At 42.4% G+C, this 27,830-nt stretch overlaps 1 protein-coding gene across 1 annotated transcript; it reads right to left on the bottom strand.

Annotated features, from left to right (window-relative positions):
* Positions 1–115: 115 nt before the first annotated feature.
* Positions 116–27,830, bottom strand: LOC128736756 (glycine receptor subunit alpha-4-like). The gene is made up of 10 exons (XM_053831243.1): positions 27,792–27,830; positions 19,012–19,141; positions 10,501–10,568; positions 10,197–10,429; positions 10,039–10,121; positions 1,362–1,514; positions 1,038–1,276; positions 721–900; positions 353–528; positions 116–281 (listed from the first exon to the last, which is right to left on the bottom strand). Exons 1-10 carry the CDS (start codon positions 27,828–27,830, stop codon positions 116–118), a joined length of 1,467 nt encoding a protein of 488 aa, XP_053687218.1.

Below are 27,830 nucleotides of genomic sequence, written 5' to 3'. Positions count from 1 at the left end.
TTGATTCTCAGCTGCTGTTTAACTGCATTTTTAGTACCCTGACTAGTATAATAGGACTTACAACTATTTAAACTCTATTATTATCAATGGTTAACAGTGAAGCGGGAGCATCCCCCTAAAGCTTTTTTCTATTCGATTCGCTGATGTACATTGTCCAGTAGGCGATTGTAAAGATGAGAAAGCTCAGCGGGAAGATGATTAGCGAAATTTGGTCCAACCGGCCCCGCTGGGAGCCGGCATACATTAGCGCCACGTCGGCCACGTTGCGGAAGCTGTGAACGCTAAGAAGCGATTAGTAAGTACATTCGAGCTGCTGCTCTTAGCTAGGGTAGGTTAAGTTCGGATCGCTTACCGCCTTCTAGTCATAACAGAAGTAACGTGTTGTGTGGTTTGAAAGCTCCCGGAAAGATTGCTGATCGATCCGGGTTTATTCGGATCCGACTCTTGCGGTTGCACTTTGTTCGTACCCGTCACCTTTAGGGTGTTGCTTTCAAGGCCATTTTCACGCCGGGCATGGTTGGAATTCATCTATAGATCGAAAGAAATAAGGCTAATGTTTTTAGCTCGCATGACTTTTCATCATCCTAACACTCCAGCTCGTTCATCAATCCATCAAAGACAATCGTTGAGCCAATTATAGCTTCAACCTGCTCTGGTTGGCTGGATGGCTGGCTGGGACCAAGGGCACATTTATTCTATCGCTGTTATCATAAAACTTACCGGCGTCTCTACGGTATTCTGTGACAGGCTAAGCGTCGATTGGAGCTGCACCGGGGGTGCGACCGTCACGTGGGTTTTAGCCGCCACCCGCCAGTGCTTGTCGTACCGGATGCCGAACAGCACGATAAAATACTCTATCAGCGCGAAGAACACAAAGAGCGTGCATGATATGAGCCACACCTGTCTCGGGCCCAATGACAGGCAAGAAGCGAACCGAAAGGAAAAAGGAGAAAATGACAAAATAACACGTTTGACGCCGTTCCACAGCTGTGCTGCAGCGCTAGCCAAGTTAGAATCAATCATAAACAGGACCTCACCTCTAGGCACTTGAGTTCCAGTGCATCCGGCGAATTGTTGCGCACCGTATCGAACATGGTGATTAGCGAGAGTAGCGTCGTCACCAGCAGCACCATCCGGCCGGGTACGATCTCGGGAACGACCACAAACGAACCCCACGACATGGAAACGAACAGCGTCGAGGGCAGATAGTTCTCCAGCAGGTAACTTTTGACCTCGCGCGACAGCGTGATCTCGAGCCGGGCCGAACTGTGGTTGTCTGGAAAGGGATGCTCTATCGATATCTGTACTAATTGAAGCAAAAGCAGTGAATGCGGTCGCAAGCAAAAAAGCGGGTAGCTCACCGTCGCCGTAGTGGATCGTACGCGGTTCCTGTTCGGTGTAGAACGAGACGACATACTTTGGCAATCGGAAGAACTGATCCCCGAAGTCGTTCGGAAACGTGACGCCATTGTCGTTTTTCCAACGGAAGCGCATTTCCTTAACGGTATACTTATCTGGAAGAAAAGAACGTCTATAGTATTAGCCGATGGCTTTCGAGATTAACCTATCAACTATAGAAATTGTATTGGGTTGACGGAAAATTTCTAATTTAGGTAAAAACTTATTGACCTTGACACTGTGGTATCACAGCCGCAAACTTAAAGCATACATGTGGCAAGAATAATTATATCGGACTTCTGATGAGCTCTGCAAATTGAAAATAGTACCCAGGGGAACCATGTTGTGTTTTTATTAGGGTGAATTACGGCTTTATTTTGGTGTTTGACTCACTCAAAGCCAATTAGCATTAATAGTGTCATGCAAAAACAGGTTTGGCAGAGCCATAATCACATCATGAACAACAAATTAGTTTGTAAACGTAGTAAGCGTAGTAACCAGTAGGTTTTGAGCATAAAATCTTTTGTCAAAAATGATTGAACAAGTATCAAAGACAAACGAGTTTGACATTATTTATAGTATTTTTAGGTATATGTGTTACATGAAATACTTTTAAATTATTACTCCTGCTTAAAATCATTTGGTGGTCTTCAAAACTTCAACCATTTTTTCTTATTTGTCAATAGCTAATTTTTAAGCGTTAAAAATTTTATGATAGCGTTTTTGTTGTTTCTGAATTATTGCTAGAAAACGCGATTTTCCTAAACATTCACCAACTTCAAAAATTTATATCTCATGAACCAAGCATCGTGGAATAAAGAATTTTGTATTAAAATGCGAATAAGAGATGAAGAGAGAAGCGGGATTGTACAAAAATAGCGAACAACTCCAGCAGCGTCACTTCGCTACATAAGTTCCACGAGTGTTGTAATTATCGTGGCATTACGCTGATCAACGCCGCCTCAAGGCGCTCTCCCAGATTTTGTAACGTCGTCTATTCCCAATAGCAAGAGAAGTCGTAAGGTAGTATCATTCGGGCTTCATGGGGGCCGGTGCTACTGCGGATTAAATTTTCAGTCTTCGACAAATCCTCCAGATGCCGGGAGCACAACGTGTCCACGCATCATATTTTCGTGGATTTCAGGGCAGCATACGACACTATCTGGCGCATGAGCTAAGGCAAATAATGCTCGATAAAGATACTTTCGGATAAACTCACGTGACTGATCAAAGCTACCCTGGAGTGAGTGATGCGTCACGTGCGTGTTTTGGGGGGTACTTTTGAGGCCCATCGAATCGCATGCAGGGTTGCGGCAAGAGCATGGAATGTCCTGAAATGTTCCAATCTTTACTCTACAGACGCAAGCGTAAGATAAACAACCGCTGGTGCTGTGTACATACATTCTGCAACCGATACATTCGCCAGCACACAGCCACGGAATGTCAGTCTGTCAAGCCCGCTCACGAAACCAACAGCTTACAGAAACAGCATGAGTAGGATGTATGGCTGCTCAACTGTTCGAGTTGCAATGATGAGCGCAAGCGACGACTGATAGCTAAATACACACTAGCTTGTCTTGTTGCATGGCATGAAAAAATAAGAAAGGAAGCTCGCGAGAGAGATGCTCATGCCAGTGTGTTCGTTAGAACGAGACCGTGTGTGACAAAATTAGACCACACGAGTGCGGGCTAGCAACACTGCTGTCCTATATGTTATTTAACATCTCTTCAAAAGGGCATCGAAACGAAAGGTAGGATTTTTAGCGAAGCTAACCAACTCCTAGGCTATATCTCAACATTGTGGAACGGAATGCCGTCACAAAGATCAGCTAAGTCGACGGAGATTGGCGCCGGCATCGTACTGGCTGGCGACTAGTAGCCCAGGACCGAGTATAGTGGAGAGCAATTCTTTATACGGCAAGAGCCATCCCGGTTCTGTGTTGCTAGAAATCAAAACTAAGAAGTTACCGCACAGTGGAATCTTTTCCATAAGCCGATGTGTGTCCCTGGCCATGCAAGGAGCCGACCTCGAGAAGGAGAGTTTCCCTCTAGGTCGAGCTAGCCGTGAAAAGAAACCGTGAGTATCCACCCCAGAAGTCTCAAGTGATTCGACCAGGGACTTGGGGTACTAGCGAGAGACCCCTCCGGCCTTCCGAGCAATATTGTCAGAACGTTCAGGATGCGATTGACCAGTGCCCACAGTACCTACAAAACTGTCTCCTTGGAGACAGCGTCATATCCGGAAAACCCCCTATCGACATTACAGTGGTTGAAGACAGCTAGTACTATACAAGTAAGATGGCGTCAGGGGTAAGAGAGCCTGAATTCCGGCGATGGTCAGATGGCAGCAGGAATGGTGCAACATCTCCACCCCCAAATAAATAAATAAATCAAGTAAAACCGAAGAAAAAACAGATACAAGTCCAGACGACGTTGACTGCCGTCTGGAGCAGGACGACAGAGGAGCGAACGTATTTGGTTTATACCCCGGTGGCAACAGAATCCACCATTAGCTGCATATCACAACAAGAAGCCCAGGAAGAGTCTAGTTCGTCGACGAGCCTGACGTTTACCCTGAAAGTAAATACAAGCAGTTCTGTTTGGGAGAACCGCCATGACGAAAGCTAAGCAAAAGGCGAACGAACTTTATGAGTTCATCAAGGATAGGAGTAACGTCCAGATCAGGTATTTACCGACAAGCATTAAGGCTGCGATTGCTACTGCTGAACAGCAGAAGGAATGGGCTTAGAAAAAGAGCCGAGACGCAGCCGGTTGAAGAACAAGATTAAAAAAATACCAGAAGATTTCAGAACCGCAACAAAATGAAGAATACAGTACACTGCGTGTTGTCGGAAGCCAAAAGGAGCGAAAATAGTGAAAAGTGGAAGCAAGAGGAAAAGACGACTAGATGAAGGACAAACCCAAATGCTGTAGAGCGCGGTACAGGGGGAATACCCTGATACTGACAAGCCGACGCGACGTATGCAGCAATTATCCTGAATTAGGGAAAAACGTGATTAGAATCAGACGCACCCAAAAAGGGGAAAGGCTTTTCGAGCTCAAATGTAAGAAATAGTGATCGAATACAGAGACCTGAATGAGATCACTACGCGCAGTACCATGGTCCGATGACAATCCGGCTACGTCGGACACTGTGGTATGTAGACAGCGCCGATGCGGCGAGGATGGCAACGACCATGTGACGGGAGGCTTCAAATGCCAGGCGGATAGAATATAGTGGCAGTCGACAACGGAAGCTAAGTATGACGTCGCATTGATCGCAGAGCCATTCCGAGTTTTACTCCACACCAGTATCTGGGTCGCGGATAGGGAAAGTGATTTCGATACAGTGCAGCTCAACAATAAATGCTGTAGCAGCACGGAGGATAATAAGCTGTGAGCGGAAACGGCAGACGAAAACCGATAAGGATCTATTTGATACGTTAGAGAGGGCATGTGCCATGCCAAAAAAGCTGGAACCGAAGGTTCTACACCGACCAGCTTATTGGTGGAACGAGTAGCTCAGCAACTGCCGCAGTAGCTGTCTCATAGCGTAACGTTTTCTTGTGGTAAAAATCAAAGGTTCAATGATAACTGTGGGGCTTGGTCAAAAAAAGATGGAGATCATCGTAGACGGGCATTTCCCGAGGCACGACCCAGCGTATTGGCCACCTACTCTGTACTTAGACGGGGATGCAATTCGGATTTCGGAAAGAGAAGTCAACGGTTGACGCTATCCGGACAGTAGTCGAGAAAGTTGAAAACTCTGCCAAACAAAAGCGCAGGGGCGATCGATATTGCGCGATCAAAAACGCCTTCAATAGTGCCAGTTAAGAGGCTATAATCGCGCACTGCACACAATGAGAGTCCAAGACTACCTATGCAAGATTCTGAAGAGATCAGTACCGAGTGTTGGTGTACGAGACGGTCAAGGAGCAGCAATCGGTGAAGATTACGGCGGGAGTCCCTCAAGGCTCAATTCTCGGTCCAACGCTATGGAACGGGATCTATAACGCACAGTAGGACCATTCTGAAAATAGGTGGCCAAAAGTTTTTTCTCGCCTTTCCTGACATTTTTGAGTTTGGGAGTCTTCGGAGATAGTAAGTTCATGTGTTCATGTGTGATAAATTTTATCAAACTTTGCAGAATATACTAGGTATCTACGTCGTATGCCAAAAAATCACGGCCGGGTCTGCTCGGGCAAATTAAATTTTTCACTAATTATTTAGATTATTTTAGTTGCTATCTAGTTGCTACAAAAAATTAATTTTTTCAAGTGTGACATCCCCTTAATATCGATTTGTAAGAAGTAAAAAGATACAAAAGAGTACACTGAAGTCGCTTTTTACGCGGTTTTTTTACGCGAATTTCGGAATTTACGCTGTTTTTTTTACGCGAATTTCGAAATTTACGCGGTTTTTTTACGGGAATTTCGGAGTTTACGCGGTTTTTTACGCGATTTTCGGAATTTACGCGAATTTCTGAATGTACGCGGTTTTTTTTATGCGAATTTCGGAATTTACGCGGATGTTCTCAAAATGTCTGTTTTTTCGCGTAGTGTTGAAATCCACAAAGTTTTTTTTAGGCGAAATTTTGTTTTTTTCACGCGAATTTTGGAGTTTACGCAGTTTTTTACGCGAATTTCGGAATTTACGCGGTTTTTTTTTCGCGAGTTTCAGAATTTACGCGGTTTTTTTTACGCGAATTTCGGAATTTACGCGGTTCTTTTACGCGATTTTCGGAATTTACGCGGTTTTTTAAGTGAATTTCGGAATTTACGCGGCTTTTTTACGCGAATTTCGGAATTTACGCGGTTTTGATTTACGCGGGACGTATCCTTCGCGTAAAAAACGACTTGAGTGTATTATTGTTTGTGTCTTGTCCTTCAATATTCGTAGAGTGTTTTATGTAACTTTTCCAAAGACACCCAAGCTCAAAAACGTCAGGAGAGGCGAGAAAATATTTTTGACTGTCTTTTTTCAGAATGGCCTCACTGTGCAACGGTGTGTTGATTCTAAAACTGCCCAAAGAGGCACTGATTGTTGATGGCTTTGCGGACGACATTCTACTGTCGGTAGCAGATAAAATGCTAGAAGAGATAGAAATCCTGGAAATATAATACGGAAGAGTTGCTGGACAGTAACTGCGAAGCGGTGCAGCGGGTGGAAAGTAGGCCATAGCCTTGAAGCGAGTACTGAAACACCTAGGAGGGACGTCGACGATCGGCTTAATTTTAATAGCTACGTGGACTATGTCTGTAAGAAGGCGGCGAAGGCAACCAGTGCGTTGGCTAGAATTTTGTCGAATAGCTACGGACCTAGCAGTAGTAAGCGTCGACTTTTGCCTATTGTCTCCCTGTCGGTTCTCAGGTACGGAGGTCCACCCTAGATTTCAGTGTTGAGGACCAAGCGAAACCTAGCAAAGCTGAACCGCACGTTCCGGCTAATAGCCATGCGAGTCGCGAGTGCTTATATAACAGTTTCATCCGAGGCAGTATGCATCATCGCAGGAATGGACGGCAGATGGACGCACTGACTCATACCGGTTCTATCGACCTGTATGTCAAGGAAGCATGAAGAGGTGAATCATTTTTTATCCTATTTGGCTGCTTTATACAGTACTTGCATCGATTTGTGAGTAGCGCATGATTGTGAGCAACGTGCTGCTTCAGGCGCCGATACTGGAACCTGGTACGAAGGAATAACATCCAAATTGATAAGAAATCCTGTCAGGGGGGCCGTGAAGGAATGAAGTAAAATTGAGGCAAAGACAGATCTTCATCCAGTAATACTTGATAGTGGTATCGAGCGGTATTGCAATACAAATAATGCAGTACAACACTACTCGTGGTATTAAACCTGAACTGATTTTGGTTTCTGGAAGCACTCAGTTATTTTAATAACCAAGTTGTAAGTCATTTTGAAACAAACAAATCAAATCAAATCAAATCAAATCAAATTAGAGGTCAAAATAAAATGCCATGCGTCTCCATTGCATTCTCATGACTTTAATCCTGAAAAAAGGTATCTAAAAGACTAAAAATTACACATATTTTGAGCATGTGAAATTGTTTAACACCTCTACCTTTCGACCACCGCGCCAAAATTGAACTTAGACATGAAAAAAATTTCATGGCAGAAAAAATAATAAAAAAGTCCTTTGATCTAAGCACCATGCAATACAAGAAAACTAATATTTTCAATAGTTTCGGTCCCATATTGTTTTTTTTAAAGCTCATTTAATGGTATCAAAATGATTTCATTCGGTTCAATGGTTCGTTAGATATGAATTTTAAAGAACGAGAAGCAAAAATTAAGATTTTTTGGGCTACTCCTTCTCAGAAAGGAACACCCTCAACGACAACTGAAAAATACCAGTCTGAAACTTTTAGAAATAGAACAATTAGTTGTAGCATTACACCTAGTTAAGTAAATTTAGATCGAGCAGCCCCTCGTTTCGATGGTCTGCTCAGAATTAGGCTAGTTGAGTCGAAGAGAGAAAGAGTACCACCCTTGGTACGTTCAGTAGATGTGAGAGCTTGAGTGCCATTGAGTTGTTCGCCCACTGGAACTCGAGATAGGTTGGAAAGTTATGTGGGAGCGGGTGGTTGCGACGAGTACGCACCTCCCCAAGATGATTTAACCCTTGTTCGGCTATTTGCCCAAAGAAAGAAGGAGGACTCGGGTTCGTTTCTGGCGTAAAGAGAAACGGTTCGGTTGGATCCGAAACTTCGGATGCAAGAAACCAATACTTTAGAATGCTTCGCGGTGTCTCCGTCGTTAACAAATAACTTCGGAAAAACGGACTTTCGTAAATGATTACGTAGTTCCGGTTAAGATGTATTTTTACGATGCCTCGCTGATCTGAGGGACAGCAAACTGTTACTCTGCCGCTTTGTTCTAGACCGTGGAAGAGTTCGGCAGTGGTTTAAAGTTTCTTGCTTCGCGCCGCGTAGTGATCTAAAGGTATCACGTGTAAGGGCAAGATAGTTTAATTAGTAATACTTAATGTAGTTTTTCTTATAGATAGGTTAGCTCGTTCGATTTTGGGGCAAGTTAGTGGATTCAGACAAGATTGAATCGGCAATCCGATTTCCTGAAGAAGGTAGTATTTGAGTAGGAAGAGTGCAAGTGCGTGAGGTTAATTCCGACATTACGGTGTCGACCGTATCTTTTGTGCAGGTAGAAAGTTCTGCAGACGCCATCGATCCGAGCTACATCGACCGTTCCCGTTCAGCTGTAAGCCACGTCGTTATACCACGCCGTCTAGTGACAAGATTGCTTGGTCATCCGTCATCCACGACCAGAAGAACGCCGTCCGCCAAAAAACCACGCGCGTTACCTGGAAGCCGCGCTCGGGTCAGCACGTTCCCGCCTTCGCGGGACACCGAGCATACCACGCGGATCGCAGCATTCACAGGAGGTATCACGTAAAACCATGGTAGTGAGTACGATTTAATTCTTTTGTCATGCGCATGAACAAAATTTCCCCCTCCGCATATATTCGCCCGGCGTCGCTAAGAGCGGCCGGTTCAGTGCACTGAATGTCTCGGAAAATTCCCTGCTAAAACTCATAAATTGAGTGATGAGTGTTCGAGACCACCACCCCCTGTGATAAACGTTTTTTTGAGACCAAAATCCTAGGTCAGCGATGCTATCGCTGAGTAACCGTTGCCTCACGCACTCAAATCCCCCATGAAACGAGCTGTAACTGCAGATAGGCCCTAAACAAACGCTTAGCACAGATAAGCGGATAGCCGCGAGAGCGAAGGCACCAGTCTAATGTGAATTGCATAATTTCGCTAGGGTTAGTCGATAGGCCTGGGTTCGAGACCCGTGAAAACCGTTACTGTATGAATTTTTTTTCCTTTTTCTGCAATGAATAAATTATGTACGTACAAACAGATTACAATTAAAAATCTATTAGGAAGCTATTTTTGAGTTATTATTTCGTTAAACGATTTTGCCCTTCGGTTACCGTTTTAAGAGTATCTTTTTCGATTGTGATATTTTGGGTTGGGCTGACTCAGAGTTTTCAGCCTGCACTGTTGGTCTCTAAAGCGTTCGATGAGGAAGTGGGTAGGGAACAGACCCTGTGATGATAACCGGCAAGTAAGGTTTACTTAGCCACCCCGAGATTTTTTTTGAGTAATGGTCGGCTGACGCCGCCGAGTTTTTTAGAGTCTTTGGTGGATTGCTGAGGTAGTTTCCGGTACAGTTGAACCGTCTTCGAACCGAAAGTCAGAAACAAACTGAACCCGCCCGTAGGAGTGGTCTCATTTAGCTGGGCAAACCCAACAAGGTGGATGGTCTCCTTCGGGAGTGGCGCTTAAGCCATCCGCTCACTTTTGCATGACGTTCCGGTTCCAACTGCCCCGGGTTGCATAGTCATAAAATTTGAACAAAATTAGAGCACTTTTAGTTTTAGGGTGTCGTTTTTCATGGAATTACTTTCAGTGATGGCATTTCACATCATTTTAATTTTTTTCTTTTTTGATTAGGTTAACAAAAACAGTTTTTGCTGTATCTCCCAAATTGACTAAGATTGCCAAGATTTGATTATATTTCTTGGTCGGTCACAAGTTTTGAAATGCTTTTTTCCTTAAATTCGATACATATAATGCAGTTAAAAATACTTACAACTGCTAAAATCTACCGGACATCTTTGTACGTCTAGTGGGTATAAAACGAAATCCATATCGCATTTAAAGATTATTGTTGCTCTGTAATGAATGGAAGCCAAACAAATCCGTTAGCATCAAAGAGGGAGGATGAACGTTTGCCTTTCTCGGCCCTACCCTATGCTCAGCGCTAAGGTACTATTTTTGTACAACCGAAGGCTGCTCATTTCCTCGAGCAGGGTCATCACTTTCATCTCGCGCAGCTGCCGGATGTAGAGATCGGGAACCCACACCATGCTGCGCTCGGTTGGTGTCAGCTCCACGTACTGTTTCGTCATGTCCGGCTCCTCCTTCGGTACCAGCCGTGTATCCTCCCAGATGATCTGCAGAAATGCATCGATCGAAATTTCCTGCCAGAGAAATGAAAACCGGTTGAATGGTGGAAAGTGTAACCGCCTCTTGAAAGCTGAGCTCACCATACCTCTTTATTTTCATCCACTCCTGATATGCGATTGATGTAGAGTGACACTGATATGTCGGTAATTGAACCTGCGGAAAAAGAGCGAAAAAAAAACGGTACTAATGCTCGTTATCTGTTTATATTTGCAGGAGAATGGCCATGCGCCTCCATTGCAATGATACTCGTGCTCGACTGCTCGTGCATTGAACAGTTCTATATTTAATTGCATTTGCTCAAGCAAGTGTTATCATCGTTCGGAGCGGCAATTGGCATGAAGCTGTCGATTTAAGATGGGGGTCACGCTTGAAACCGAGCGCCGCCGTGGTGGCCAACCAAATTATTTCCTCAAACGGGAAATCACTCTCGATTATTATAGAGTCAGTCAGTCGAACGAAGGTCGAGCCCCACAATGCCACGGTTAGTAAGGACGACCGACTGGGTGTGGAATAAATCGTGAGTTTGATTACATTTTGATAGCTGATTGGTTCGAGAAAAGAAGGCGCTTGGGTGGGTGCTGGATGAAGGGTGGTATTAATTTCATAAATCCATTTGCATCATCAGCCCCCAATTCGATGAACGACCGACCAACCGACCGAAGATCGATCGGCGGGGCTAGTTTAGCGAACTTTAAACAGCTTGAAAATAGTAATAAAGTAAATGGGTGTAAATGCAATTATCTTATTGCATCGTGTCGACAAGCAGGAGAGCGGATATCAAGTTACTAGAATAGTAGAAAGGCTAACTTCTCCGACATGCGCTGCTATTACTTAGGTGCTTTTCAAGCTGCATAAAGCGGGTGCAGCTACTTTCGATAGGCTTCGACGATGATGGAATGGGATGGCAGGTGTAAGTGTAAGAAATAGCGTGTAATTATTAAAAGTACTGGATGTAAACAATGTAAACATGGAACGCGCAAGTGCGATGTATTTTTGTTTTGAAACTATACGTGCCAGATGTGAGTTAATTTTGCAAACGATTATTATCGGTCCATAAGAAAGTGAACTGATTTCATTAAGGTTATTTTTTTGTAAATTTCGGTCATGAATCAATAAATCTTGTGAAACTCTTTAAAAGGAGCTATCTAACAATGAGAGATTTTTTTTCCGTTTCTCTTCTCTTTTGCATATCGTATCATTAGTTCTATTTAATTTGGCATCTCTTCAATTTGCGTGGCTGATTCCTGTAAAGAATTATTCAAATTTATTGACAAAATGCTAACGTAAATGGTTACGTAGGGGAATGTCGTCGTGGTTGGGCCCGCCTTTTGACATTCGCCCATAACTTTCGTTTCAAAAAGAATTTCTAAAATCTAAATAGATCGTTGGAAAGATCTAAGAATAAGCTATCTTTCTGGAAAGTCTTGAACTGATTGCTTGAAAAATAATAAAGTTATAGGCATTTACATGAAGACAAAAAATGTTGTCATACTCGGGCCACGTTGTACAGGTTGGGCCACCGCTCTTAATCCAAGAAATACGTATTGAAATTTTATGTAGACATCAAAAGAATGAATTTCATGAACAACGGCCCATATATGTATAAATACCCTATTTTTAACAACATCTTTTGCGAAATTTTTGGTGATCTTGTAAAATCAATATTACTACAATCGCGTTTTCCGAAGTGTACTACTGCAATGAAAAATCAACAGCAACCTAAGTTTTTATTGTACTAATTTTGCTTTATTTCATCACATTTCCCGCGACTGACGTTCACCAGCGAATATTGCGCTTCTGTGCTTAAAATTATGGTGGCCCAACCATGACTACACAAGTGGCCCGACCTTTATAATAAGCGCTTTTGCAGCATTTCCCCTTACCCTACACAAACACCTAACTGGACGGGATTTTTCAATAGCCTTCGTGTAGAGGACAACACACTTAATAAATTTTCAATATTTTTCCCGATAATTGCATTTCATGAATCATTTCTTGAAGAAAAGTTAACTGCACCTGGAAAATTTTTTTTGTACTGATTCAATCAGTGATCAATCAGTACGCGTGTTTTGAATACACGATTGAAACTCACAATATTGTGAAAAGTTAGCTGTCACAGTAAGAAGTTTTACAATGCTTGTACATAGGAATCACGAGTTACTAAAACTGAAAAAATCGTGGTGGCCCGTCCATAACAGTGGCCCGACTATAACGACATTACCCTAATGCTAACGTAATTAGCATAGCATAGCAAAGCATAGCATAGGTTGATCGTAATGCCAACGAAATCTTTGATCATCGTGACAATAAACTGCGGACGCTCAGCTAAGTGTGGATCTTATTGGTTTGATCCGAGGGTCTAATGACTAATGATTAAATTCAGGCTTGATAGGCTTCACATAACAAAATCGGCTCATATTAGAATTATACCTACGTTTCCTATTTTAACAAAATTCAAGAAACCTATCCAGAAAATACCTATTGATTCCAATAATTGTTTTCAACCATCGACCTTCGACCCATGCTCCAAATCCAAATACAATCAAATACTGTTATGAAAGTGTACGATACAATTATCTACTACTTGTATCTAATTGTCCGCTAGAAAGTAGACCCAACGATGAGAAGAAAGCGTTCTACGCTGCTGAATATCGTTTTCGCTGGTCTCTCATCCGGCATTCTTGCGACATGGCCAGCCTAACGTAGCCTACCATATTTTATTCGCTTCACAATATCCGCGTCTTTGTTATACATGGTAAATTTCGTGGTTCAGGTGCGTGCGTCACACTCCTTCTTCTAATATGCCGACAAGAATTGATTGCAGGATCTTACGCTCAAAACACCGAGAGCTCGTAGGTCGCTCTCTTGCATCGTCCACACTTCGTGTCCGTAGTAGCGCATGAAGAATTAGCATCTTATAGAGCGCAAGTTTCATACGGGTTTACAGGTTATGGGACCTTCGCTAGCTACGTAATCTGTAGCAAGCCGTGTTGGCAGCCGTTATTTCACCGCCTTCTTATTTCACGGCTCAAATCGTTGTCACAATGCACTAACGTACCAAGATAAGCAAATTCGTCGACCACTTCAAAATTGTCACCATTGAAGTTCCAACACCCGAAGGGCTACCACGTTCTCTACCAGCAACCATATGCTTCGTTTTGACAGAGCTTATGACAAGCCCTATTCTCGCAACTTCCTCCTTCAGATGCGTGTACGTTTCTTCCACAGATCTACTTAACACCAATGATATCGATTCCATTCGCAAATCGTTCGTTGGAAAACCATGTGCATAATGCGCCACACCTCATTTCATTTAACTGAACTGTGCGCTGTTTGGAAGTCTATAAATTCAGTCTATGAAACAGCATGCGGGAGATAATTATATGCAGAATTTAGGAGAGTAAAGGTGCGTTTAGATTGGGAACATGTGGCATGTAACTTTTTCCAAACTGTTGCCAAATGTTTCCAAGCAACATAGCAAAGTATAACAAATATTCAGGTGACAACAGAAGCAGCATTGAGTAACAACTAGCAGCATGTCGCATACCAAATGTTGCATTCCACATGTTACCGAAAAATAGCCCAGTTTAAACGCACCTTAATGCCCCGATAATTGTTACATTCGAGGCAATGATTCTTTTGGTAAATAGGGCATATGAGACATTCCAATCTTTCAAAATTCTGTACCTTTAGTATAACGTATGACGGGGATGCCGTCATTTCCAGCAAGTTTACCGTTTTTCAGTGCTCTAGCTGCTTTATTAATCCATTAATAGTTGTGCGACGTGGCCGGCCCACCGTAGTCTTCCAACCTTCGCCAGGTGTACGATGGAAATCTCTCCAAGCAGTGCCTGTAGCATGTGATTCATACGCCACCGCCACTCTCCGATTTCCGTTTGTACTCCTCTTTCGTTCAAATACGGCTAGTGCACGTATATCTTCCGTAAGCAAAGTTAATTACCCTTATTCTGCGAGGCGAGTGACGTGACTATGTTGCAGTCACCGCGAACCAGGTGACAATTGTCACCTAGGTGACTCGCCTTGTCACTTAGGTGACAAGGGTTCCTTACCTAGGTGACACGAGTGTCGACCGTGGCGAGTCACCCAAGTGACAATTGTCGTATTGAGTCATGTGACTCGCAGAATAAGGGTGAATGTCTCAAGTCCGTTGAGGACTACCGGTCTGATTAGCGTTGTGTGCATCGTCAGCTTTGTGCGGCAGCGTATGTTCCTAGATCGAAGCGTATCGCGGAGGGAAAAGTAGGCTCGATTTCTAGCTTGAATGCGTCGTTGAATCTCCTTACTCTTATTATTGTCGGCGGTGACCAGAGATCCCAAATATACGAACTCTTCAACCACTTCCCGTTCATCGCCGTCAATAATCACTGTTCGTGGGAGGCAAACGTTGTTTTCTCTGGAGCCTCTTCCTACCATATATTTGATTTTTGACGCATTGATTTGTAACCCTATCTTCCTAGCCTCCGTTTTAAGTCTGGCGTAGATTGCATCCGCCGTTCCAAGGTTTCTAGTAATTATGTCGAGGTCGTCTGCGAAAGCTAGGAGTTGGCTACTCTTGCTGAAGATCGTTTGCCTCGTCTCGATGCCGGATCACACCTTCTATAGTGATATTGAATAACATGCAGGACAGTCCATCCCTTGCCGCAACGCTCTGCGTGATTCGAAAAGACTCGAGAGTGTTCCCGAAACGCGCACGTAGCACATCACTCGCTCCAGAGTAGCTTTGATCAGTCGCGTCAGTTTGTTAGGAAAACCGTTCTCGTGCATTATTTCCCATAGCTGTTTTCGTTAAACTGTATCGTATGCTGCCATGAATTGCACGAAAATATGATGCGTGGGTACGTTTACCGATACCGACATTTACCGATTATTCCGCAACTCCGACCGCAACCATCTGAGGAACATTTCGGGGTCTAGGCACAATCGCGTTATCCAACCATTTACCAACCACTAGTTTACATGCGAGAAGCAGTGAAGGTTGGATTAGGAAGGAACCGGAGCGTGATCGAGCTCGTATAAGCAATAGTGTAGTCAACAGGGACAAATTCCAGGTGGTGGACGAATTTGTATACCTCGGATCGTTGCTGACGTCGAATACCAACTGCAGCAGAGAAATACGCAGAAGTATTCTTGTACTTACTACAGACTCCACAAAACCCTCAGGTCGGATATGCTTCACCCCCATACTAAATGTATCAGGACAAACCGGTAGTCCTCTACGGGCACGAAATGTGGAAAATGCTCGGCGTGGCCGTTTTTGAACGTCATGATACCTGATACCTGATACCATGTGCCTAGGACTATCTTTGGCGGAGTATGTGAGAACGGTGTATGGAGGAGAAGAATGAACTACGAGCTGACGCAGCTCTCCAGCTAACCCAGTATCCAGAAAGTTGCTGAAGCTGGAAGGGTGAGAACGCCGGACGGCAACGCCGTAAAAATGGCGTTCGTCTCGAATCCAGTTGGTACCAGACGCAGAGGTGCGCAGCAGTGATGCCAGTTTTGCTGACGACAATTCCGTAGTTTGAATTACGGAACAAAGGGTTATAATTTCGCTTCAAACTAAGTAAAAGTCAAAATTTAATCAAATTTTTGGTTTAAATGAATGCTGTACCAAAATTTGTGCTTCATTTAAAGATTAGTTTGGTTAAAGTGTTTGTTAGTTTTGCTTAAAAGTGTAAATCAATTTCGATATGCTGATATACTAGAGTTTCCGCCTTTCATTTTTATCGCATAGGTATTATTGATTGTACTTATTTGAAGGAACTTAATACATTTTTGAATGAAATCAGTTTATGATACAGTTCATTTTCCTAAATTATTCTAGGACGCATATTTTTGACTTTCGTCATTCGCCTTTTGTCTTTATTTTCCCCATTTCATCTTTCATTTTTCGTCGTTTGTTTTTTCATCTTGTGTCTAATTTTTCGTCTTCGTTCGTTAGTCGATTTTCGTTTTTTAACATCTGGCTTTCTAGCATCCTTGCATCGTTTTATTTGTCTCTTTTGAGCAATTTGTTGCCATTTTTATAATCTTTTGTAGCGTTGGTTGGTTTTTGATGGCGTCGTAATTTGTAGTTTTTCTTGACATTTCTTGTCATGGTTTTGCTGTATTTTTATTTTCTTTTCATTGCGTTTTCTGCATCCATTTAAAGTTTCTTCTGTCTGTTCGTCGTATTTTTGTTGTTTATTTACTGTCTTCTTGTCGTCCTTTCGTCATATCTTTGTTGTGTCTTTTTGCTATCTTTCCATTATATTTTCGTCGTTTTTTGACGTCTGTTTTGAGTATTTTTAATCGCTTGTTTTCGGTGGCTTTTTGTCGTTTTTGTGACTATTTGGCGCCTTTTCGTTGTTATGCTAGCTGTTCTTCGTTTTTTTGTCATCTTTTCGTCATCTTTCGTCTTGTTTGTTGTTAAGATAAACAAAACAAAACTAGTCTAGAACAAGGTTTCTTCCTCTCAGAAAGAAAGTTATGCTTTTCCTAGCTCTTTAACCAGGCCATAAGCGGTTAACTCATATTCATCTGTTGAAAAGAGAAAATCTACCATTCTGTGAAACCTTTGGAACAGCATATAAATGCAGCAGCAAAAAGTACGAGAACGCGAGTCCAAAACATGAAGTGACTTCTACAAGTCTCCAGCAAGTACTTAAAAACGATGACGAGAATGAAAAGAAAATAGTGAATTACCCCAAGGAAACAGGACTATAGAAACAGTTGTAGACAGAAGACAATTACCTTTAACAGACACGAGTGCACCGAAAGGTATAAAGTGTCTCCAATAAACAAACAAACAACCAAGCAAACTGCATGTAGCGTACTTGTGGTTTTCATAACTAAATTCAACTTTCAACCTTTTCCGTAAACTTTATGAAAACCCGTAGATATGAGCACTTGATGTATAGGTCCGTAGAATTTCTTAAATCCGTAGATCTGGCATCACTGTGCGGAGCATGATCGATGGTTAGACCAAGTGGAGCAAGAATTGGAAAGTGTGGGACATTCGAGGAATTGGAGACGAACAGTCATGGACCGAATGTGTCTGCGGAACATTGTGAATTCCTAAGGAACATCGCACCAGAATAAGTAATCAACTTAGTAGTTTGTATGCTTTTACGTTAGTTTACATGCTTAATAATACCAACTACTATTCAAATTGCTGGCCAGAATTTACAATATTTATAGCTCACAATACATGGCAGTAAAAACCAGGTACGGTGAAACCATATAGTCCATACGTAGATAAGCATTTCCTCTTACCAACGTAAATATATAGAGATAAAACGCGCTATCCACTTAAATGATATTACGTCGTGTAAACTGCAGCCAAAGTAAAATTTCTTAATCGAATTATTATGTGTTTGATTTAAACAATTTTTATTAGATAAGTCGAGGCGGGTAAGCAAAATGAAAAGCAAAAATTTACTAAAATAATTGCAGTTCAAACAAACGTTCATCGATCTAGTAGTCCACGTCTAGCGTCTAGGGAAACATAAAAAATTTGGCATAAAGTACAGTGTTGTTTTAATTCTGTTTCACTCCGAAAGATTCCGATGAAGATGCCGTGAATGCGCTGTTCCAAGACGTGACGGTTTTGCATTGAAATAAAACGGTTGGTGCATTTTAACCCATTATTGTTGTTTGTTTTGTACAGACTTATGCTCATTTTACTCCTAACGAATTTTAAAATAAATTTTCAAAGGTCTTATGAAATTTTTCGTTTAAAACGTATTTTATTAATTATCATGCTTCGCGACGAGCATGACGCAACTGTTGGACATGCTTTTAAGTGCCTCTTCAAAAATGATTTCAGATAGCAGTAGCTTTTTTGGCCATTAGGTCAGATAAAGTCAGTAAATTTGTACTGGATTGCTGGTCATTGCATTTATCGGAGGAAATTATGCTGCTGACGAATTTGTCAGATGTGACTCTCGTTCTTCCTTTACAGGTCCAGAAGTATTCCATGAATTTTTTTATTTGGCAGAAGAGCGGAGCTGAAGCAATTTTCCACAAAAGTTTTTGGGCTTCAATAAGAGAAGATTGTACACACATTTCTTATTGAAATCTATTCGTGATAGATGAGATGGAATTTGCTTCTGGTTGGGTCTGTTTTCATTTACAGCTTGCGTGGTTCACAGGGCTTGAGATATTTACATAATCATATTAAAAAACTGAGAAGCTTGATAAACTGAACATCTTAATTGCAAACATTTATTAACTTAAGGGCTTTTAAGAGAGCACGGTGTGATTGCAAATTATGAATATCTAAAGTAAGAAGCACATAAGTAAATAAGCGCTAGTTAACAACAAATTTGCAAAATTTCAACGACAGCACTGACGGAAGCAGCAGGTACTACAGTTTCGTCGAATTTCAAGGCCCCTTTCAACACGGTTTAACAAACGTATCCTTCCATCATTGGAACCTTCAACTTCTCCACCCGCTCTCAGGCACTGCTGCTGCTGCTGTGCATGACACGCGATTATTCTACTTTACTACCAGTTGAGGCTTGCTTCTCGCTGACAAAGCAACAGCTCTATATCCTGCCCTGGCAGGGCGGAAAAATGCTTTTCAGTCACTTACTTGGTTTGACATTTTTATCGTACAGTTTAACGTCTGCTGGAAGTCGATAAGTTAATGCTCCGGTAACCACGTAAATCCATAGCGCCGATGACAGATAGAAGACACTGCAAAAGATAGGGGTTATTATTAGCTTCCGAAGCGTCGTCGTCGTCGTCGTCGTCGTCACAAGAATTCATTGGCGTGGTGCTTTTTCTTATAACGGCGAATTATCCAATGGCAGTGCTTGTGCTGGCAGCCCTTAGGGTGGGTCAACAATTATAATTTTTCACTTAAGCACTGATGCTAAAGTCCCACCCATGCTTTGGGTTTCAGGCACGATAAATTTTTGAAGCGTGACTATCCTAGCCGTCAAACTCTTGCCACTGACGTGCGAGAGATCACTCATCATCGGAACGGTTCGTGTTTTGTTCACATTCCAGAATTATGCACTGAGCTTGCACAACAAACAATAAAAAAACAAATGAATTCACACAAAAAAATAAAATTCAAGCATCACGTTAAATAAAACTTAGACGAAAGGCCATGTTGCACCGTTTCTTCAATGTCATGCAACCTGACTGAGCTTGAGCTTGACTGGGCTACCTCCTAAGGGGTAGTCCACCGTTCCCAGTCAGTGTGGTCTATAATTATTGCCGAGTGATTCCGTTGCCGTCGCCCGTGTTGTGACTCATTAAGGCACCACGATTCTTCGAATAATCCGAAAATTAACACTGACCTATAAAAGAGCACTGTATTCATAATCCTCCGCACGCTTGGGTTAGACTCATTCTTGGACTATTGGCCCACGGTTTGATGACTGCGCGGGGGAAGCACGGCACGTTTCATTCATTCAGTTATTAGCAAAATCGCTTTCAACCCGGATTTCACACGACCCCTTCACTTCTTCGGTTCACTTCTTTTTTTTCGGGGCGTCTTTCAAGTGGCAGCTATCCGAGGAGCAAGGAGTAACCGCCGACCGTGACCGGATATCGGAAGGAGCTTTCGAACTCGTAGGTAACCCAGGCTCCCGCGGGTTCGCAGTAGTGTACAGTAATAAGCGTGATTGTGTTTAATGTTCGGAATCGATAAAACTTTGCTCTTCCTTTCCGCGCTTCCCGAGCCGTCACGAGCGAGGTTCACGGTTTGATGTGTGACGAAAGACCGAACCGTAAGATACTTTTTGGCGCGGTTTCACTCTCGATTTAAAGTTCGCGTTTCCAAGTTACGCGCTAAAAATATCCTTTTTAACGCCCTGTCCGACCAGCGCGACTAGCGCACACTCACGTCCGACACCGTTGGCGGATTGACTGCGACAGGATAACACGGATCTACGAGTACGGCTGCTTAGCGCGGCTGATTCGAGTGGTAAATTTTCCGCAACTTTTCGCGTTTTCATCACATCAGGATCTCGTGACGTCGTACCGCGGCCGCGCTGTGTGCCTTCAGTTTATATACTGAACTTCGACCGACTACCTGAGACAGCAAAAAGACCGCGCGAGGACGCCTCGGTTGCTCACCGGGTGGGGGGCGAAACGTGTTCCGATAGGGGCTGGGCGGTCGGCGGTGGTACAGAACCACGCTCACACAAGTCGCTCTGGCGTTGTTCGGCTGATGGTGCGTTCGATGGGGGCTGATGGCTGAAAGCTGCTGTTTCGCCCAATAGTGTAGCGTACTCTCGGGGTACCTGCCATGCCAATGCCAACGGTTGAGCCGCTCCTCGGGGAGCTTGGGATCTTGAGAATGCGTGTTTTTGTTGCTCACCGATTGGGACGGATAATATAAGACGTCGGAAAGTAGTTGGTTTTGTGATGATTTTCACTGCCAGCGATGCACATCGCTTCTGGTGGCATTGAGAGAATAGTAATTAATCGTTTGCGTTTATTTTTGTAGGAGGAAGTAAGGGTGCAATGATGAAATGTTTTTATTTCAGCTATTAACGCTGGGGGATAGACTGAGGCTATTTATGGGTGCAGGAGGTTCATTTTTATGAAGAACACACTTTATCGAAAATATAGTACTTTTGTCTATGATTACCGAGTTTTATTGGTCGAACGGAAGCCTATTATGCAAATAATCTTTATTACACCAACTGGCCTTCAGTCGATTACTTACCTTTTACTTGCAACTTGTTGATTATTGAATTTTCGGAAGATTATCTTAAAAGTGATATGTAAAACAATTAAAAATTATTGATATCTAAACATCTAAACGAATTCGTCAAGCTTTAGTCACCTGCTGAATATGTCGTAGAGAGTGGGAGTGGAAATATGTGCCCAATTTTCGAATGGTGCCAATGAACCAGTGAGGGCCAAACTGGGGCCGCAAGCGACTCTTAAATATGGTCCTAGCGGCCTGCGGACTGATTTGATGGATGGTGGACTGGAACTATAGGTTAAATTTAGTAATGTCAGAAATCATTCCGGCCCGCGGATCTAATGAGGAGATCTGATTCAGGGTGTCGACTCAAATTCAAAAATAAAATTCCCTCACTTTCCCCGATTTTCCCTGATGAAAATGTTTTTTCCTGACACTCAAAACTCGATTACAACGCTTATTTAGGCAATTTCTGGCTTTAGTTTTTAACCCTCTTGCATGGACATTGCGAACTTCTGAAAACTAAAGCCAGATGTATTCATGTTTTACGAACTAATACCAATGATTCTTAAGGAGGATTCTTTTTGGTAGAAAAGATTTTTGGTTTCGAGGTACGGCAAAAGTCTAACTAAATATATTGTTAGAATATTTTAAAATAAAAGCAATCATTTTTGAGCATCAACATATTGTTTGAGTTGATATGGAAACATAACTGGACTGGTTTGGACAAGACAGTGTATGAAAACGTTTGGTTTTACTCGAAATAACTGTGAAATCTGTCGATAAAGAAGAATCAAGTTCTAAAGGACGGTTATACCCATGGTTTTGCAACAAATCATGATTCCGAAGATACTAAGGACGAATAAGGTTCAAGAGGACCTATGAGTAATTCTCGCTGAAACGGGGCCACTACTGACACGAGGTCTTCAAATATTGGAGCTTTTGCGCTTAATTGGTTGAAAATGGTTAAAAAAATAAGAAGTACACTTTTGATACCTCGAAATAGTGGACCCCTCGTTCGCCAAGGGGCCTAACAGGTTCAAAAAAAGTTGAATTTTGAGCAAAACTTGAGATCTATATCATGTGATATTTCATAAATTTGTCATACATCCTACTCACGCTGTTGCTGTAAGCTGTTGGTTTCGTGAGCGGGCTTGGCAGACTGACGTTCCGAGGCTGTGCGCTCGCGAATGTGTCGGTTGCAGAATGTATGCACACAGCACCAGCGGTTGCTCATCGTATGCTTGCGTCTGTAGAGTAAAAGTTGGATGCTATGCCTCTTCTCACTCGATTTGCAACATTGCAGGACATTCCATCCTCTTGCCGCAACCCTATACGCGATTCGATGGGCCTCGAAAGTGCCCCCCAAAACACGCACGTGGCGCATCACTCACTCCAGGGTAGCTTTGATCAGACACATGAGTTTATCCGGAAATATCTTTATCGAGCATTATTCGGGATCGCAGCAAACTGTGACCGCGTATGGTCGAAATATATTTTTCGCCTCATGAATTTTTCACTACAAAAATTCTTAAATTAATACTTATTTGGCAATTGCATTGCAATGTGATTAGTGTTAAACGCATAAGTTTTAAGTGAGTGAGTGATCGGCTTGCCTTTTGGACGCGAGGCTCGGTCCCGGATTTTTGTTTGGTGTTGGAAGGAGTTTGCAGGAGGATTGCTAAGGAGTTTGCAATGCTGCGAAAATTATCACGGAAAAATACTGCAGCTCAAGATGCAAAGGATGAAACTAATTGTCTGAAGACATAATTTTTTACGCAAGATAAATGAACTCAATTAGTATTTATATTGTACTCCTTAAACGATAGGTATAAAAAATTAGAGAGTACTATTCGATTACCCTCCCATTTGAATGTTTTTGCACTTCTGCATACGTTGACGGGTCGAATGGGAGTTGATTTTCTATGCTAATCCTGCAGAGAAGAACTCTTACTCGGTTAGTTTGCGTCTGCGGATAAATTTTTGGGTAATCTGTTTAATCTTTTTTCAGAGAGCGAAATAAGTCCCTATAACCTTGGCCTATTCTAGCCTGACTTTGGTTAATGCCATAAGTTCATCCATGAGGGTCCGGAGTATCACTTAATCTTTATTAGCAAAGATACTCCCAACGAAAAATTTTTACAGTTAATCAGAAACGGTTGCTACGAGACGTCCCCGTTTCTTCTTCCCCTGTTGATTTTGAAATGCGTCTATGTATGAATAACTTATTCACACAAGATTTATTTCTTATAATCGTCTTTGCGGCAATACTTCACAGTTGGCCTGGCCGATTAAACATTTGCAATATATCTCTGATATTTTGCAAATGGTTATACAGACAAGAAAATAATTTGAAATATTTCTATGATTAGAAATAATTAAAATTATTTCCAGGAATCCATTATTGTGGCTGTGTTGGTATTAAGGGGGCATAGTACTTTTTCAACTTAAAAAAATCGAAATTTTTTTTAATGATTATTTCGAAAGATTAACATTTTGACCATATGTGTTTCAAGTCATTTCAATGAATTCCAAAAATTGACAAAGTTACAGCTATTTGTACCGCGCATGTCTGGAGCGATTACACGGCGAATAAAAAGTTCAACGTCGTTTTTCTCGAAACCAGGTTTTGAAAGTCGGTACCATAAATATCTCAAGAACGGCTCAAGCAATTCTCATGATTCTTTTTTTGTTTTAAAGTCAACAAAATTATCTAGTGTTTGGCCCATCCTTTTTTTGATATTACTATTTTTGTATTTTTTTAGAAATGTTTAAAATCAATTTTTTCGACTAAAAACGTTACTTTTATGTTTGAATGTCCGCCATTTTGTTATGCGTTCGAATTTAAAAAAAAGGATGGGTCAAACACGAGATAATTTAATATACTTTCATGTCGTTTTGGAATTTTTCAATTCGGATAAGCCCCCCAGCGCCAATCCATGGTACCGTAAATCATGTTTTTTTCGAATGATCATGTTCAAGGAGCCGTAGGGGAGAGGGGAAGAGGTTCACATATGCAAACAAAATTGAAAATATTAGTATAAAGTGCAATGTTTTGAATGCAAAAAACCCGAATCGATTCACTTTTCGCGTTATCGAGAAAAAAATATTTGAAATAAGGCAAAAAATATGGTGTAAAAAGTACTACATATGCCCCCTTAAGGTGCGTCCAGGTTGGCAACTAGTGGCATGCAAGTTGTTCCTAACTGTTGCTAATGTTTCCAAGTAACTATGGCGACGTATCAAAAATTTGCAGGTGGCGACAGAAGCAACATTGAGCCATAACTATCAACAATTGCATTACAAATGTAGTTAAAATTGCCCATTCTAATCGCACCTTTACATTAGCTTTGCGTAGTCCTACGTTGAACATGCGGTCGTGTCTTGTACACAACGCCTTTGATTTTTTTTATCTTCGAGAAAATGTAAAAAATCGAAAACCTTCCCCTCTTCTATACCTCTTCTATGCTGTCCTTGAGGATTCCAGTCGCTTGCTTCACTGAAGATCTCGGTCGCTCTGCATCGTTTCGACGTTGTGCGAGCAAGACAATGTCGTCGGCTAGGTCGAGGTCATTTAGCTGCTCTATCGTTAGAGGATTCCAAGGCAATTTTTGGTTTGGTCCAATTGCTCCAACTTATATTTCATCCATAACACCTTTTCGAAGTCTACGAACATCAGCAGAAGAGAGTCCTGAAATTCGTTGATCTGCTCCAATATAATGCGGAGCGTTGTGATATGGTCTATACAGGATCGGCCAGCACGGAATCCAGCCTGCTGCCACCGGAGAGTAGCGTCGATCTTCTCTTGGATCGGGTTGAGGATTACCTTATAGAGTACTTTGAGAGTAATACAGAGTAACGTTACCGTTACCGCATTGAGTTAGGTCTCAGTTTTTAGGGACTTTGCTTGCGGAAAAGTTGCGGTTTCCCATAAATTGCTGAAAAGCTGATGTATCATTCGATTTGGTTTTCTGTTCGCCCGTCTCGGAAAACCCACGTGACTTTATGTGCTGGTCTATGGGGAAAGAGTGATCAACCAGTTATCCTATTGTTGTTACTACAAAACTCTGTAGGGCAGTTCTCCGTTTTCGCTCATTTCTGCTATTTCGCGTTGTTTGAGCCAATCTTCGCGTTGAAGTCGCCCAAGTGGATTTGGATGTCCCGTTTCGGGATTTTCTCAACTACGCTGTTCAGCTGGCTGTAAAAGCTCTCTTTCTCCAGGTCGGCAGCATCGTACTGGATTATTGTAAGGTTTCTAACCCGTGTCCTGAATCTGGCAACCATTATTTTTTCATTTATCAGTTCCCACTTCATCAGGGCTGCATGTGCCCCTGGGCGCAGTGAGAATGCAACTCCCAGCGGACCTCGTCCAGACCCAGCGTTTCGAACTTCGGGCGGCCAGCTTCTCTTGCAAGTTGAGCCAGCTTGCCTGCTGTGCAAGGGACAGTATATGAGCATGTTCTGATTCGTGTCCGTGTTTTCATGCTAAAAGTCGTTGCCAATAATCCAGATTGATTCTTTATTTTATTTTCTGTAACTTGTTAAGTTTTCGGGCACAGTAGGTTGTTAGGTCTCTATCTCGTTTATGGGGCTGCCATCTTAGAGTGGTGGGGGCCGCTGGTTCCGACAACTAAGGTTGCGTACCCCAGTTGTCCTGGCGAGGAGTAAGGGTAGGAGCTAAAGGACAGAGGTGCTAGATTTGCCCACCCAGTTAGCTCCGGGGTACAATGCCGACCTAACAAGCCAGTCGTCGTATGTTCGAATCTCGACTGGGCGGTGCCGCTAAAGAGTTAATAGGATTTTTGCACTAGGCCCGTAATTTTCCTGTACTGCGAAGTCTGACGATAAAGAAGGGTTAAGTTCTAAAGGACATTTATACCCATGACTTTGTTTTTTTGATAGATTTAGATATGTTCACTCTTTGCCAGTCACGTTCTTTAGAGAAAGCGGACCTGTGTTAAAATGATCAGCTGACCTCCTTTAAACTTTATTTATTATGCCAAAGCCAACACCAGCTGACGAAATAAACATCTGTTTGAAAAGTTTATTTTCAAACGATGTGAAAAAGCTGCTGCGGTGCTAGTAAAAAACATCTTTCGTGGTTGTGGTCATAATCGATGACGAGACGTACTTGACACTGGACGGCAACTACAGGCAGAGGACTGTTTACTTTACATTTGCCATCACGAAATAAACGATGATGCCAAATATATCTCCCACACCAAATTCCCGAAAAAGGTCCTTCAGTGGCTGACGATCCAGAAGAAGGGAATGTGCTAGCCGCTATTCTTGCTTCCGGGGTTTGCGGTGAACGGGGAGATGTGCAGTATCAAGTGCCTGCCAGAAGTTGCCATCTTCATCAAAAAGTCTAGTCGCAAAGGAGGATGTGATCTTTTGACCGGATCTGACCTCGGTTCATTTTACCGAGAGGTCACTGGAGAAGATGGACCACCTGAAGACTACGAAAGAATTGTCGCTATCTATCTTTTCATCGATCAAAGTTAAGGTTTGTAGACGGCCTTCGCTTTTGGAGCTTCAAAGCAACATTCGAAATTTGTTTCGGATTGACAATATAGAAATGTGGACAGAGCAAAATTTCTTGACATTTTGATATTTATATCACAACATTTTGATCATGCATTCAAGAGTTATCATTTTTACAAAAAACAAGAATTCAGGAAAATTGAGAAAAAAATTACTGCGCTAATTTTCTCTTTTTTACTATTGAGGAAAAAGCACATCTAGAACAAACTCATTTACCTGATTGAGCAGTTTACATGCTGTTTTTAATTTTGTAATACAGCTGAATTAAAAAAAAATTTCTGGGTAGAGGGTCAGACACGTTAAGCGCTCGTCCAGGTAATTATTTTTGCATGAAAATCAAAACTTAAGCTTCTTTTGAATGTACTTTCATGAAAAATAGTCATTAATTTGATCGCATCATTTTTACGGTGTTGCTTGTTAGATAGTTAAGAAACTAATTTACTCCATCAAAAGTCCAGTCAAGATTGCTCAAAACAATTGCCACCGTAAAACGTCCCCACCCATTCAAAATATTGCGACTTTCATAATTTCACCAGCTCCCCACCAGCAGTGACCAGCTGTAGCAAATTCACAATACAATCACACTAAAAACCATAAATCTGAAGGTCAAGCCGAATACAGCCTTGTGGTGCTTTTCTCGATATCCTGCAGAACGGCTCGTCCCTTGGAACCCTCGCACAAACAAGTACTAATTAATACACTACCCTTCTCATGGTGTTCATGCTCTATTGGTTTGAATTAGACCATGCGACCTTGCCCAGAAAAAAGCGGTGCCGCACCGCCGGTGCGTAAAGAACTCATTTCAACAACAGCAGAAAAAATACATTCCAATTCATCATCGAAATTATCATCATGCGCTATCGGGTTCGGTTAGGCTAAACATTGTCACCAACCTCGAAACGGATGCGGATTTTTAGTCCCACCCGTGACAGTTCTAATTGTAAAAACCCCTCTGGTAGTGCCATGGGTCCTTCGATGGCCATTACGTTTCACATTCGCGCAGTGAGTCACAGCTTGAAATGATAAATAAGGGACAGCACCGTTCAGGGACCTGGACTGAGGCGTCCGAATATTATTAAATTCTAGCGATAGCGTCATAGAAGAATAGTTTTCCCACCCGCCGTCCGTCCCTCCGTCCGTCGTTGCCTTCCTCAACCACTCACCCGCCCCGTTACGGGTTGGTTCGGTTGAATGGTTTGCAT

The sequence above is a fragment of the Sabethes cyaneus genome, chromosome 2, assembly GCF_943734655.1.
Source record: "Sabethes cyaneus chromosome 2, idSabCyanKW18_F2, whole genome shotgun sequence".
In the NCBI taxonomy this organism is placed as follows: domain Eukaryota; kingdom Metazoa; phylum Arthropoda; class Insecta; order Diptera; family Culicidae; genus Sabethes; species Sabethes cyaneus.
This window is presented reverse-complemented; position numbering and strand designations above follow the sequence as displayed.